This window comes from Thalassophryne amazonica, chromosome 6 (assembly GCF_902500255.1).
Source record: "Thalassophryne amazonica chromosome 6, fThaAma1.1, whole genome shotgun sequence".
NCBI classification, from domain to species: Eukaryota; Metazoa; Chordata; class Actinopteri; order Batrachoidiformes; family Batrachoididae; genus Thalassophryne; species Thalassophryne amazonica.
In genome coordinates, this window is record NC_047108.1 from 6,844,232 (window position 1) to 6,860,614 (window position 16,383).

General features: G+C 40.3%; 1 protein-coding gene across 2 annotated transcripts in view; it reads right to left on the reverse strand.

The window, feature by feature from the left end:
* Positions 1–16,383, reverse strand: part of l3mbtl1 (L3MBTL histone methyl-lysine binding protein 1) — a 123,969-nt gene that overhangs the window by 11,664 nt on the left and 95,922 nt on the right. For both annotated transcript variants that reach the window (XM_034171716.1, XM_034171717.1), the window contains 2 exons: positions 9,874–10,031; positions 9,729–9,791 (listed from right to left, as the gene is read on the reverse strand). In XM_034171716.1, the coding sequence (XP_034027607.1) occupies positions 9,729–9,791; positions 9,874–10,031 (221 nt within the window). The remainder of the gene's footprint in view (positions 1–9,728; positions 9,792–9,873; positions 10,032–16,383) is intronic.

Consider the following 16,383-nt stretch of genomic DNA (forward strand, 5'->3'; position numbering starts at 1 on the left):
CCAGTAGATGGCAGTAGAGACCTTGAAAACGTGCCAAAACAAAATTCCAGATAATCTGTGTCTGCTACATTTAAGATGCGTGGAATTTAATAAACGCAGACACAATAGCAACGTCTATAAACCCAGAGAATATATTCACGAGCGTTTTAGGCACTAGAGTTTAATGCTGTTATCCGTGGAGCCTGATCAGAGTGTTTCAAATGCATTTCTCATGTCGTGAACGTACTGAGATTACCCTATCCTACCCATAATGCACTGCTGGGTACAGCATGTATCCACACTAAAACCTTAAAAATTAGCACATTACTTTAACACTAAAACATATATCTGATATTTTCACTTTATAAAACTTCAGACATGACATTAATTTAAATAACTTGTCCGACATTAGTTTGGTTAAAAGTTGAACCATAAGTTAAAAATGTATGCCTCTGGATGAGTTGGGTGATACTGCCCGCGTATCAGTATGGGGTTAAGAGAAATGAGTTTTTCTTTTTTGTGGGATCAGTTCTCCTTTGCCTACAGAGGATAGAGTGGTTTCTTCTTAAAGCAGCTCTTCTCTGTTTTGCAGAGGGTAGAACTACACGTCAGCTACAAAACATTTAACAAGCTCAACAGATTTTAAGTTTTATAAATATTTGTAGCTGTTCAGCTTTATTTACCATGTTATCAGTCTGAAAATTATCGGACAAAAATTTATCGCAAGATAATTAGTCCAATAATCGTTTTTAAAGTTATCTAAAAAGATAATCAGATAATGAAAACATTATCTTCGATAATTATCGGATTATAGGAACTGTGCCCACCACTGGTTCCAGAGTAGCATATATAAGATGCCTAGAAGTAGGTTTAGGTTTGAGACCTCCACGTGAGTTGTAGGTAGCACCCTAACCCTAACCCTACCCATCCTCAATTTCAGCATCATGTTGTAATGGGTATTAAGTTTGCAAAGCATATTCCTCTATGATTTTTATGGACATGTCTATGGAAGCAGGCCACAGTCTATCACCATAGTGGATTTTCTGCACTAATTTCCCCGCTAAGCTAATGGATTCCACATCCACATTGTCATAAGCCTTGCAGGGTCTCTAATCACCTGCTCTGTGGCCTGCTGTAAATTCCTAATGTTACCCTCCCTGTAGAACTCTATGTTCGCAGACAAGATGGCGGTGCCTTCCCCAGTACGGTGGAGGCCATCTGGCAACAGCAAGCCACGGCGCCCCGAGAACGAAGGCCAGTTATCAATAAAGCTACATCCTTGCTGTCTACAAAATTGCGCCAGCCACCTATTTAAAGATGTCAGCCTGCTAAAAGCCTCATCAGTACCCCGGGAGGGGAGAGGACCAGCGACTATTAATTGATGCCAACACATCTTTTCAACTCATTAATACTATGCGGGACCCCCAAGGAAGGTTCGTAATTGCCCAGGGTAGGATCCTATCTCTCTCATTGAATTTGGTCAGCATATATGGTCCTAATGAGGACAATCCAATTGTTTTTTGAAGATTTCTTCCTGACTTTGTCTTCATTGTATGGTGTAAATTTTATAGGTGGGGATTTCAAGTGCACCTTAAACCCACTGTTAGATCACTCTACGAAAACTGACCCCCATAAAAAACAATCCAGGAATTTTTTTTTTACAATATATCACAGACTTAAATTTAGCAGAACTCTGGAGAAAACTTAATCCAGATAAATTAGAATACTCATGCTACTCAGGAGTACATACAGATCTCGCATTGATTATTTTTTAGTATCACAAGAAATGGTGTCTAAAATTCAGAATTGTTGGTATGACTGTATAGTCATTAGTGATCATTCCCCCATTTCTATGGCTGTGCATATGGAGAAGCCTCAACAGTCTCCCCCTCAATGACATTTGCTATTGAGATGGCTTCAAAATCCAGAATTTGTTAAATATGTCGAAGAAAAGATTGATATTTATTTTCAGATCAATACTAATCAAACTAATGCATGCATTAGATGGGAATCCTTCAAGGCATAGAGGGGAAATTATTAGTTTTACAAGCACTAAAAATAAACAAAAAGCAGAAATGAATCATTTAGAGAAACAAATAAAATATTTGGAAATAGATATAAATAACAAAGATAATCCTGAAAAACAAAAACAGTTACAACTTTTAAGAACGGAATACAATAAACTAACATCTGATAAAGCAGCCAAAAGTTTGCTGTGGTTGAAGCAGTCCTTTTACGATCAGGGAGAAAAGGTTGGAAAATTGTTAGCTTGGAGAATAAAACAATACAGTCTGAAAGGGCAATTAATGGTATAATTACGCAATCAGGAGAGATGTTGAATGACCCTCAAGATATTAGTAATGCATTTAAGTAATTTTAGCAATCTTTGTACAGGTCAGAAGGCTCCACTTCTTCTGCTTATAGCGATGCCTTTCTTAGCCATCTTCAGTTTAATACAGTCACACAGAAGGTTAAAGAGGATCTTGATGAAGACATAACAATGGAAGAGATATTGCAGGCCATTAAAAGTATTAACTCAGGCAAAGCTCCGGGGCCTGATGGCCTGCCAATAGAGTTTTATAAAACCTTCCAGAAGAGTTATTGACTCCACTTTTGAGTATGTTTAATGAGTCACTTAATAATGGTAACTTACCACCAGCCTTAAGACTTGTGACTATAATCTTTAGCTTAAAACCTGTGAAAATACTAACTAATTGCTTCTCATACAGGCCTATTAGTCTCCTGGAAGTTGACACAAAAATATTGTATAAAGTTCTTGCTAAAAGGCTAGATCCATATATTCCTTCTTTGGTACATAGTGATCAGAATGGGTTTGTACAGGGTCGTCATGGCTTTCATAATATTAGAAGGGCTCTCAACATAATTCACTCCCAAAATAATGCCAGGGATACAGTGTTGTTATCTCTAGATGCTAGACAATCGTTCAAAAGAACTGAATGGCCTTATCTGTTTAATTTGTTACCAAGATATGGATTTGGGGGAAAGTTTTTGAAATGGATAAAATTACTGTATACCAACCCTACAGCTTGTGTAATGACAACAACTTATCAAGCCCGTTAATGTTGGAGAGGTCAACCCGTCAGGGCTGCCCTCTTTCTCCATTATTATTCATTTTGGCCATTGAGCCTTTAAGGCTAGTTTACACATTGACAGTTTTGTCGGCGGGCAGTACGTAGACCGAAGTTTGCGGTAGTTCCGGCTGTTTTCACGGTGGAAAGGGGCGGAGCATTTCGTTGGCATTTTGGCCACCGTACTATCCGCAAATATGTGGATAAAACGCCGCTAAATCCGCCGAATAAAGCGGCGTTTTGACGCCGTAGCATCTGGCACACGTCAGGCAACGGGGGTTAATACCCAGTTCTATCCTTTACAATCGCAGGTTAAGACGCGCGTGAGAACGGCGGTGTTCTGCTGCCGCCGATAATGCCCTATGTACCGCTGGATTTATCCAGGCAAATCCTGTGTTACTCCAGGAACTTTTGCATATAGGCACCACCCCCAGAGTATAATAGGCTGAAGCCTCTGTCACTGCAGGGGGAGGGAGATCATCCTCAGCCTTTTCTTCTCTTTCCTTTTTCCCCTCCTCAACGTGTTGCTCCGTCTCCACCACAGGGCTACCCTCTGCTTCTGAACCAGACCTCTTGGTAAGTCCTTGCCACTGCCAATTTTCTTTTAGGAGGCATACTGGAGCTTCTCTGCAAAAATATCTGGAGCTGGCCACGAGTGAGAGGCCTGCATGCAGCGCGCTAGCGTTTTTATATTGACCGCCACCTATCGGCCGTTTGGAACGCCGATTTGTCTGCCTCTGTCACCGGTTAAAACGCCCTTGAGGACGCCGATGTGGGTTCTATCGCCGTTTTACACGCCGTTGATTAGGGATACAATGCCGGCCACCAATTACGGCGGTGTAAACTGCGGCACTACAGGAAGGGGCAGGATGAAATGGCGATTAAAAAGTATCAAACGCCGTTGTTTGCGTTGTCTCCGTCGTCACGCGAATTCTCCGGGAGCGCTCCCGGAATTATTCGACATGATGAATAATTTTTTCGACGATTCCCGGTAAAGCCGGAACTAAGCCGCGCCCCCTAGTGCCGGCGTTAACAACGGCGTGTGATCCTTAAGACGGCCAAAAACTCTTCCGGGACGCTTCCGGGAACTCTTACCGTCTATGTGTAAACGGGCTTTAGCTATGATCATTACAGCTGAGGCCAATTTGTCAGGTATAACTATCGGAGACTATGAATATATCATTGTATGCAGATGATGTTATCCTCCTTTTGTCAAACTTATCAAACCGTGTCCATACATTATTACGTTTTATTAATAAATTTGGTGTAAAGTGAGCACCTTGTATGGCACCACCCTCACATCGGGGTGAATGTGAGGCATTATTGTAAAGCGCTTTGAGCATCTGATGCAGATGGAAAAGCGCTATATAAATGCACTCTATTTACCATATTAATAATACAAAATCTTCTATACGCTTTTTGAACAAAGACAAAAGAATTCATCCAGTTATAAGTACACCTTTTTTTTATATCTATTTTGGAATTAAGATTACTCCCCAAATTAACACAATTGTTGAAGAAAACTATGACCCGTTGATGAGAGAGGTACGAGACTCGCTTGAAAGTTGGACAACTATGCCAATATCAATAATCGGCCGGATCAACTTAATCAAGATGTCTATCTTGCCCAAATTTCTATACCTGTTTCAATCACTTCCAATGCCATTGCAAAAATCCTTTTTTAAAGAAATCAACAGCGCATTTTGCAGGTTCATCTGGAACAACAGAAAATCTAGACTTAGACTCAGTTTATTGTATATGCCATATAATAGGGGTGGATTACAAATGCCCAGTTTACAGTGGTATTACTGGCCCGCTCAGCTGCACACACAACCTTCTCCCGCATGGGTTCATACTGAACAGGCATCAATATCTTCTTTGTTCTTACTTATAAGGTTTTGAATAATCAGGTCCCATCTTATCTTAGGGACCTCATAGTACCATATCACCCCAATAGAGCGCTTCGCTCTCAGACTGCAGGCTTACTTGTAGTTCCTAGGGTTTGTAAGAGTAGAATGGGAGGCAGAGCCTTCAGCTTTCAGGCTCCTCTCCTGTGGAACCAGCTCCAAATTCAGATCAGGGAGACAGACACCCTCTCTACTTTTAAGATTAGGCTTAAAACTTTCCTTTTTGCTAAAGCTTATAGTTAGGGCTGGATCAGGTAACCCTGAACCATCCCTTAGTTATGCTGCTATAGACTTAGACTGCTGGGGGGTTCCCATGATGCACTGTTTCTTTCTCTTTTTGCTCTGTATGCACCACTCTGCATTTAATCAGTGATTGATCTCTGCTCCCCTCCACAGCATGTCTTTTTCCTGGTTCTCTCCCTCAGCCCCAACTAGTCCCAGCAGAAGACTGCCCCTCCCTGATCCTGGTTCTGCTGGAGGTTTCTTCCTGTTAAAAGGGAGTTTTTCCTTCCCACTGTCGCCAAGTGCTTGCTCACAGGGGGTCGTTTTGACCGTTGGGGTTTTTCCGTAATTATTGTATGGCTTTGCCTTACAATATAAAGCGCCTTGGGGCAACTGTTTGTTGTGATTTGGCGCTATATAAATAAAATTGATTTGATTTGATTTGAATATCTAAGCTGCCATTAAGCCTTTATTTATATTCAGCAGATTTTAAAACATTAAAAAAACAACAAAAAAATCCCTTCCTTAAAAACTCTATTGCTATATGGTTCAAAGCTCACAGACATATTGGCGATACATCCTCCATCTCCCAGTTTTCACCAATTTGGGGTAATGCACAGTTTACTCCTGGCAGGGCAGATGGTGGTTTTCTGATTTTGCCGACTGGGGAGTGCAAAAAATCATATATATGTTCAGGGCACTTTGCGAACATTTACTGAACTTTGTTTGAAATATTCACTTCATAAAAAACATCTTTTTAAATATTTACAATTGAGGCACTTCATCTTGACAAAGCACCAGTTACACGTGAGCCACCGCTGTCCCTCCTTGAGGATATTATGTTTAAACATAAGGGAAACGGCAAATACCTATACTGTATGCAGCACTTGTCCCACATGACAAGGACTCTAGTCATGATAAAAGGAGGGCATGGAGTCTAGATATTAAGGAAGATATCGAAGAAGCTGAATGGGCGCCAGCTTGTTTAAAAGCTCAATCACAAACCATTAACACTTGAATGAAATTATTGCAACACAACTCCAAGTGTAAGATCTTGATCAACTTTGGCCTCCTGCAGGCCAGAAGGATGGTGGCTCTGTCTTGGAGAGAGACTGAAGTAACTTCTGCACAGTCCTGGATTAGATAAATGGCGAGGTGTGTTACATTAGAAAAGCTAACCTATGTAATTAGGGGTAATGCACAAGAATTTGAAGAGGTATGGACACCCTTAATGGAATTCCTAAGGCAATGTTGTTGTTGCCATATGGTCATTTGGGTGACTGTTGGGTGTGATTTTTTTTTTTTTTATGTGGGTGTGTGCGCAGGCAGCGAGATCTGCCTGCATTCCATTGTGCAATTATGTGGTGTGTGTTGTTAAATTTCTATTGAAAATCAATAAAAAAAAAATAAAAAAAAACATTGTTCCAAAAAAATATGTGAAGTTGATTTCAGAATGCAGGCACCAACTCATGAAACTGGTGGTGTCTAGGTTTGTTAATCAAGGGCAAAACTGCTAAATTGTGTCAATTTTGTACAACATTGCAATACGTGAATTATCAATTTATAACAAGGATTTGTACCAAGTTTTATGAATTTCCTACTAAAAATGTGAGGGGAGTTGATTTCAGAATGCAGGCACCCAGTGAAACTGACGGAGTCGAGCTTTGTTAAGGAAGGGCCACAACTCTTGTAAAATGAGCCCAACTGGAATGATCTGAAAATATGTGTATTACCGGCCTATAACAAGGACTCCTAAAAGTGTGAGAGGAGCTGATTTCAGAACACTTATACCCTTTTTGGGATGGACAGACAGACAGACAGAGGGATGGATATTCGCCACAACATAATCCCTGTTCGGGCCTTTGGCCAGCAGGGGATAATGATGCCAGTTAGTTTTGGCAAAGTGTTACAATTTAATGCCTCAAAATGAGAATATGCTGCTGGTTAAAGTAGCACAACATTCATTCATTCATTCGTTATACCCAATTACTCCAATTAAGGGGGGGGGGGGGGGGGCTGGAGGCTATCCCAGCAGTCATAGGGTGTGAGGCAGGGTATACTCTGGATAGGACATCACTGTATCACAGAGCCACATATAGACAGACAAACACACCCGCAATCTCACCGACGGTCAATTTAGAAAATCATTTATGGAATAATAATAATAATAACTAGAAGCACTCAGAGAGTGCAAACCTCCTCCAAGGCCATGGGGTCACTGACACCATAACATCTACACGCCGTGGAATCATTGAACCTAAAAAGTCTAACAATAATGTTTCCTCAGGAGTAAAAAAAAAAAAGTTTCATCTGCTGTGACTGGATAGCATGTATCCTTAGTGCTTGGCATCACAGTTTATTGCAACTTGCACGTTTCCCAGAAGGTACTGTCATCTGAGCACTGATATTGATATTGCATGTGCTTATAGACAAAAACAAATAAGAGACAAAATTCAATTTATTATTCAACTAAACTGCAAATATATGAATTTTTTAACATTTATGAAACACTTCTCTAAACAAGACCATGGGGTCACTGACCCTAAAGAGATTCCCTCCTTGGCACAGTGATCTATTTCTTTTTGTCTCTTTCTCTAAAATTGTATATAATAATCATTATAATAATCAGATTATTAATATACGAGGTCTGTCAATAAAGTATAGGTCCTTTTTATTTTTTTCAAAAACTATATGGATTTCATTCATATGTTTTTACGTCAGACATGCTTGAACCCTCGTGCGCATGCGTGAGTTTTTCCATGCCTGTCGGTGACGTCATTCACCTGTGAGCACTCCTTGTGGGAGGAGTCGTCCAGCCCCTCGTCGGAATTCCTTTGTCTGAGAAGTTGCTGAGAGACTGGCGCTTTGTTTGATCAAAATTTTTTCTAAACCTGTGAGACACATCGAAGTGGACATGGTTCGAAAAATTAAGCTGGTTTTCGGTGAAAATTTTAACGGCTGATGAGAGATTTTGAGGTGATACTGTCGCTTTAAGGACTTCCCACGGTGCGAGACGTCGCGCAGCGCTCTCAGGCGCCGTCGTCAGCCTGTTTCAAGCTGAAAACCTCCACATTTCAGGCTCTATTGATCCAGGACGTCGTGAGAGAACAGAGAAGTTTCAGAGGAAGTCGGTTTCAGCATTTTATCCGGATATTCCACTGTTAAAGGAGATTTTTTTAATGAAAGACGTGCGGGCGGATTGCAGCGTCGGCTCGCAGCCGCTGCGACGCTCCGCCACAGGAAAAACACCTCTGTTGGAAGCCTTAAGGACAAGTTGGAACATGTCCAGCTGTTAAACAATTTCTCATATATTCACTCCACTGAAAGCCATCAAAAGCCGCCTGGATTTTACAAATGGTTATCAACACGGAGGTGTTTTTCCTGTGCCGCCACACCGCGCCGGCTGCGTCCTGACGCGCGGACCCGTCCACACGTCTTTTATTAAAAAAAATCTCCTTTAACAGTGGAATATCCGGATAAAATGCTGAAACCGACTTCTGAAACCTCTCTGTTCGAACCGTGTCCACTTCGATGTGTCTCACAGGTTTAGAAAAAATTTTGATCAAACAAAGCGTCAGTCTCTCAGCAACTTCTCAGACAAAGGAATTCCGACGAGGGGCTGGACGACTCCTCCCACAAGGAGTGCTCACAGGCGAATGACGTCACCGACAGGTGTGGAAAAACTCACGCATGCGCACGAGGGTTCAAGCATGTCTGACGCAAAAACATATGAATGAAATCCATATAGTTTTTGAAAAAAAAAAAAAAAGGACCTATACTTTGACAGCCCTCGTATAAACAAAAATAAATTTAAGAAATATTACAATTTGAAAACAAATGCACCCGAACGTGATGACAGCTGCAACTGCTTAATGTTAACTTTTAACATTAAAAATGCCATAGATATGCTAACGCGTTAGCATCGGGATCCGGATCGTGATCCGGATCACCACTAAAATTTAATCACTTGTTCCTCTTGTCATTTCCAACCACTCCACAAAATTTCAACAAAAATAAATTTAAGAAATATTACAATTTGAAAACAAATGCACCCGAATGTGATGACAGCTGCAACTGCTTAATGCTAACTTTTAACATTGAAAATGCCATAGAGATGCTAACGCGTTAGCATCGTGATCCGGATCATGATTGTTCCTCTTGTCATTTCCAACCACTCCACAAAATTTCATCAACATCCGTTCAAAACTTTTTGAGTTATCCTGCTGACAGACAGACAAACAAACAAACGTGACAGAAAACATAACCTCCTTGGCGGAGGTAATGACCTCTTGCAGAAGAAACTTGTTTTTTTCAAAGTACAAAAACTATACAGGTACAATCAAAGGTTATAATTTATACTTGAGAATAATTTCTTCCTTTCTAGTTAAACCTTCACCACAGAGGGCTTTCTACATAATCAGTGTGATGAACAGTGATGGAATGGATATATGCATTGTGATATTGTATCGTGGAGCTACAGTAAGTATTGTACTATATAAATTAGTATTTCATGCATTCCCACTGCTCTCACCTCTTCTTTGAAAAGACGAGCCTGTTCTTCACACCCAGTCAGATTCCAGACAAATCTGAAAACCTGCAGCGCAGACACTTCAAACATTAAAGATTCAAAGCTGCAGAAAGAAAAGACGTATGTGAGAGATGTGGTTCGCTCTCACCTCTTCCACGCTCCACGCTGCCACCTGGCTGGCGTGAATGCCCTGAACACCAGGCAGCAGCTTACAGTGCTGCTCCCAGCACAGAGACAATGTCCTGTCTGACTGACCGCTCAGAGCCGACATGAACAGTGACGGATACAAACTCTCCGAGGACATGCCTGATGACAGCAAAACACATGCCAATCTTTAAATATACCTTGCAGCTACTAAAATAACATTTTTTTAACAGTACGTTAATATTAGTGTTGTAGTTATTATTATTATTATTCGTATTAAACCTGCCATTAGCCAGTATTTTATTATACTGTTTTCCACTTTGACTATGATTAATACTAGGACAGAAAACAATCAGAAGCAACATTTAATAATAATACATTTCATTTATAATGCACCCTTCATTAATAACAATCTCAAAGTGCTACAGGAAAAAATTAAAAAATAAAAATAAATAAAACCAAGGATAAACAAGGGATTAAAAACAGAAAATCCTAAGATTAAAAACAGTCAGAATAGAATAAAAAATAAAAATAATAATAATAAAATGGAATAAAAAGACTTAAAACATTGATAACAGCAGGGAACACAAACACTTCCTCTCTAATCCGTACAGTGTTCAATGAAATAAAATAAGGCTGCATGTTTGTCAGATTTCAGTAATGAAGCTGTTGCATAATAAAGTATGCAACAGCTTGAGGACATGCACAGATCAAACAAGGACAAATTTACTGTGTAATGAGCAACTAATGGTGGACGGAGTACGCCATCAAACACTATACAGTGGTCCCTCGTTTATCACGGGAGTTACGTTCTAAAAATAACCCGCAATAGGTGAAATCCGCAAAGTAGTCAACATTATTTTTTTATAATTATTATAGATGTTTTAAGGCTGTAAAACCCCTCACTACACACTTTATACACTTTTCTCAAAGAGGCATTAACATTTTCTCACTTTTCAAACCTTAGTAGAAAAATAAGTCCAGTATTATAGAATGAAACCAAAGATCAAAACCGGTTTTCAGGCCCAAACATTTGTTTGAGAAATAAAAACAGAACGATTTCCTATAAATAATTATGATGGCTTTTAGAACTAACGAATTAAATTTTAACGATCAACCTATGAGGTTGGACACATAAGAAATTATTAATAGTGACTGACCATTATTTCACAGTTCCTCTGACCGCGCCTCTTCGTCCTGGCGCCGCTCTGCAGCGTCTTTCCACTGAGTGACACCTCGGTGCAGGTGTCTTTTTCTGAGTGAAGAACAGTTATGGGTAGTTGTTGGCGCTCTTTTTTAATTCTGGGCGAGAAGATTCTTATAAACAAATTTGGCAAGCTGACCGCATTCTGTACTGTGCAGGAGACATGGCACGGAGAAGACTGATTGACAATGGTGTACAGTCCCTTAGCCAGTCAGGACGCAGAACATAATGCGTGTGCTCTCCCTTAGCCAATCGCGGTGATGCCGACCAGTGTCGCGACCGGCCTGCTTGATGAGGACACAGAACACAATGCGCTGTAAAGAAAAAAACATACAAAATTGCACTAAAAAAATCCGCAAAACTGTGAGGCCGCAAAAGATGAACCGCATTATAGCGAGGGACCACTGTACACCTTAAAACCGAGAATGGTGTGTGTGTGTGTGTGTGTGTGTGTATACAGTTGTGCTCATATGTTTACATACCCTGGCAGAATTTATGGGGTTCTTTTGGCCATTTTTCAGAGAATATGAAAAACACAACTACTTTTATTTTACTCATGGTTAGTGGTGGTGTGAAGCCATTTATTGTCAAACAACTGTGTTTATTCTTCATAAATCATAATGACAACAGAAACAACCCAAATGACCCTGATCAAATGTTTAACATGCCCCTGTTCTTAATACAGTGTGTTGCCCCCCTTTAACATCAGTGACAGCTTGGAGTCTTTTGTGGTCGTTGTGTTTTGTATCACCAGTTCTACAGCTTCGTGGTATGGAGGAGGATTTTCTTAAACATAAGACTTGAAAGTTTATCTACAAATTGCCAGAAGGTACATCCGTGATGCAAGTCTAGATGTGATCTGTTTTGCTGAAAGAATATCGTTGTCCGCTCTACTCCACTATGAAGCAAAGAGAGATGATGAAAATGCAGAATTTACATTGTGCACAATTTCTCCAATCACAGCCACATAAGCCTATAACTTCTGACTTGTCTGGGTGTCTTGGTGGCTTTCCTCATTCTTCTCCTTAGTTTTTGAGAAATGTCAATTCCATGCAGATTTACCATAAAGTGCCATACTGTTTGTATTTCTTCATAATTGATGTAAATAAAGTCCAAGACATATTCAGTAGCAGCTTCACTATCAGAGAGCCTCGACCACAACAACCACAAAAGACTCCAAGCTGTCAGTGATGTTCAAGGGGGCAACACACGGTATTAAGAACAGGTGGATGTAAAACGTTTGATCAGGGTCATCTGGGGAGTTTCTTGCTGTGCTGCCTTGGATCTTCTCTCTGCTCTGCCCCCCCCCTTCCCGTTTCTCCAGGCACCGTGTCACAGAGCTGACTAGGCATACCTGTCAATAATCATCTTTCAGCTGTATTTAAACCCTGGTTCTTCCTCTCCACAAACACTGGAAACTCAGTTCCACCTGTGTGGTATCCAAGCCTCACCTTCTCTCGTGTTTTTGTCCCATGTTTGGCTCCAGCATTTCTAACGTGTTTTTCATGCTCCAGTAACTTCACCTCCAGTCAGATTTGACGCGGCTGCCTGGTTCAGGCACTATCCGGTTCGGGAACTCTGCAGCTCTTTTGGGTCCAGTCGGTGTGTCCCCCTCCCAGCACCTCACTCCGCGGATTTGTACATTTATTGTTTACTTATTATTGTTCAATAAATTATTTTGATTGTCTCTGGTTGTTGGCTCCTGCATTTTGAGTCCTGTATTGCGTTTCTGGTTTGTACCACAACAGTTTCTGTTGTCATTATGACATACAATAAAACTTGTATATAATGGATTCAGGTGGATGAGCGAATTTTGTCTGTGATAATGGAAATCAGTTATATGTATTAAATGGAGAAAATCCATTATATCTATAAAATGGACAAAATCCGTTATATTTATGTAACAGATTAGTTATAGTCAGGAGGCATCAAATAATCAACGGGGAATCCTGAATCAGGACCTGCCTAATTTAATGACCGGGTCAGAAATTCCTCTGAAAAACATAAAAGCCTGTCTTAAATAAGCGGGCATTATCAATCAATCAATTTTTTTATATAGCGCCAAATCACAACAAACAGTTGCCCCAAGGCGCTTTATATTGTAAGGCAAGGCCATACAATAATTATGTAAAACCCCAACGGTCAAAACGACCCCCTGTGAGCAAGCACTTGGCTACAGTGGGAAGGAAAAACTCCCTTTTAACAGGAAGAAACCTCCAGCAGAACCAGGCTCAGGGAGGGGCAGTCTTCTGCTGGGACTGGTTGGGGCTGAGGGAGAGAACCAGGAAAAAGACATGCTGTGGAGGGGAGCAGAGATCGATCATTAATGATTAAATGCAGAGTGGTGCATACAGAGCAAAAAGAGAAAGAAACAGTGCATCATGGGAACCCCCCAGCAGTCTACGTCTATAGCAGCATAACTAAGGGATGGTTCAGGGTCACCTGATCCAGCCCTAACTATAAGCTTTAGCAAAAAGGAAAGTTTTAAGCCTAATCTTAAAAGTAGAGAGGGTGTCTGTCTCCCTGATCTGAATTGGGAGCTGGTTCCACAGGAGAGGAGCCTGAAAGCTGAAGGCTCTGCCTCCCATTCTACTCTTACAAACCCTAGGAACTACAAGTAAGCCTGCAGTCTGAGAGCGAAGCGCTCTATTGGGGTGATATGGTACTACGAGGTCCCTAAGATAAGATGGGACCTGATTATTCAAAACCTTATAAGTAAGAAGAATAATTTTAAATTCTATTCTAGAATTAACAGGAAGCCAATGAAGAGAGGCCAATATGGGTGAGATATGCTCTCTCCTTCTAGTCCCCGTCAGTACTCTAGCAGCAGCATTTTGAATTAACTGAAGGCTTTTTAGGGAACTTTTAGGACAACCTGATAATAATGAATTACAATAGTCCAGCCTAGAGGAAATAAATGCATGAATTAGTTTTTCAGCATCACTCTGAGACAAGACCTTTCTGATTTTAGAGATATTGCGTAAATGCAAAAAAGCAGTCCTACATATTTGTTTAATATGCGCTTTGAATGACATATCCTGATCAAAAATGACTCCAAGATTTCTCACAGTATTACTAGAGGTCAGGGTAATGCCATCCAGAGTAAGGATCTGGTTAGACACCATGTTTCTAAGATTTGTGGGGCCAAGTACAATAACTTCAGTTTTATCTGAGTTTAAAAGCAGGAAATTAGAGGTCATCCATGTCTTTATGTCTGTAAGACAATCCTGCAGTTTAGCTAATTGGTGTGTGTCCTCTGGCTTCATGGATAGATAAAGCTGGGTATCATCTGCGTAACAATGAAAATTTAAGCAATACCGTCTAATAATACTGCCTAAGGGAAGCATGTATAAAGTGAATAAAATTGGTCCTAGCACAGAACCTTGTGGAACTCCATAATTAACCTTAGTCTGTGAAGAAGATTCCCCATTTACATGAACAAATTGTAATCTATTAGATAAATATGATTCAAACCACCACAGCGCAGTGCCTTTAATACCTATGGCATGCTCTAATCTCTGTAATAAAATTTTATGGTCAACAGTATCAAAAGCAGCACTGAGGTCTAACAGAACAAGCACAGAGATGAGTCCACTGTCCGAGGCCATAAGAAGATCATTTGTAACCTTCACTAATGCTGTTTATGTACTATGATGAATTCTAAAACCTGACTGAAACTCTTCAAATAGACCATTCCTCTGCAGATGATCAGTTAGCTGTTTTACAACTACCCTTTCAAGAATTTTTGAGAGAAAAGGAAGGTTGGAGATTGGCCTATAATTAGCTAAGATAGCTGGGTCAAGTGATGGCTTTTTAAGTAATGGTTTAATTACTGCCACCTTAAAAGCCTGTGGTACATAGCCAACTAATAAAGATAGATTGATCATATTTAAGATCGAAGCATTAAATAATGGTAGGACTTCCTTGAGCAGCCTGGTAGGAATGGGGTCTAATAAACATGTTGATGGTTTGGATGAAGTAACTAATGAAAATAACTCAGACAGAACAATTGGAGAGAAAGAGTCTAACCAAATACCGGCATCACTGAAAGCAGCCAAAGATAACGATACGTCTTTGGGATGGTTATGAGTATTTTTTTTCTCTAATAGTTAAAATTTTGTTAGCAAAGAAAGTCATGAAGTCATTACTAGTTAAAGTTAATGGAATACTCAGCTCAATAGAGCTCTGACTCTTTGTCAGCCTGGCTACAGTGCTGAAAAGAAACCTGGGGTTGTTCTTATTTTATGTCCATTAAAAAGATTACAATTGGTCGAGTCACTCTTTTTTTCTAATGGGCCTTTCACGCTGAATACGTCAAGCCAAGCTGTCAACGCTTCCCAATCCGTTGGATTCGTTTCCAACGCCTCTGACGCATCTGACGCATGACGTCAGACGCTTCGCTTCGGAAGCGGCAAGGGGGCGGAGATTGCCACGTCACACTCTGGCTGTTTCCACAACCTGAAAAAAGTTCAGCAATCGCCATCTTGAATTTGGGTCGCCTGAACCACAAAAAAGCTTTAAAAAAAACATCAGAACAATTCTCCCATCACTCTGCTGGGAGAAGCTTTTTTTCAGCTACTTTTCAGAGTGACGCTGACCAAGGGAGGACTGACGACTTGGTGGGATATCGATCGAACTGCGACAGCGGGCCGACCCACACGGAAAAGCCGGCCTTCAGGCATCATCACTGGGCAGAGCGAGGCAGGCAGCCGGGGTGATGGAGCAAACCCACTCAATCCGAAATCTCCCACTTTTTGGATATATGCGAAGTCCCAGTTTGCCCAACGGAGTTTAGTTCTGCAGCTTTATTGAGGTGAGAATAATGTAAAAATAGAACATGACGTTTACTGAACTGCTGTGAAGGTTTATTGATGGGCTAACGTTAGCGTCGCCTTTTACCACAGTTGATCTGAGTGAACGCTTTAATTTGTAGATGGTTCAGTCTTTTTTATTTTTACCAAATAAAGCTACAGCTTTTTTCAGACACCACAAAAGCTCAACTTTAAATAACTTATTTTTTCGGGCGTTTTTTTTTTTCCCCATCGTTTTTTTTTTTCCTTTTTAATATATAAACTGTTTAGTGTTTCTTTATATTTAAAGAAATATTTTTATTTGTCCCAATCAGGAACATTTGCTGTGCAGACAACCAAACTTTAACAGGTGGTTTTAATTTACAGATGAAAGGTTTCTAATGAACCATTTATTGATTTATTTAGCTATTTTAATTACAAGCATTCTAAACTTTTTTTTTTTAACAGTAATCAGAAATTCTGAGGTAACAAACAACAAAAAACATTTCCAAGGATTTTT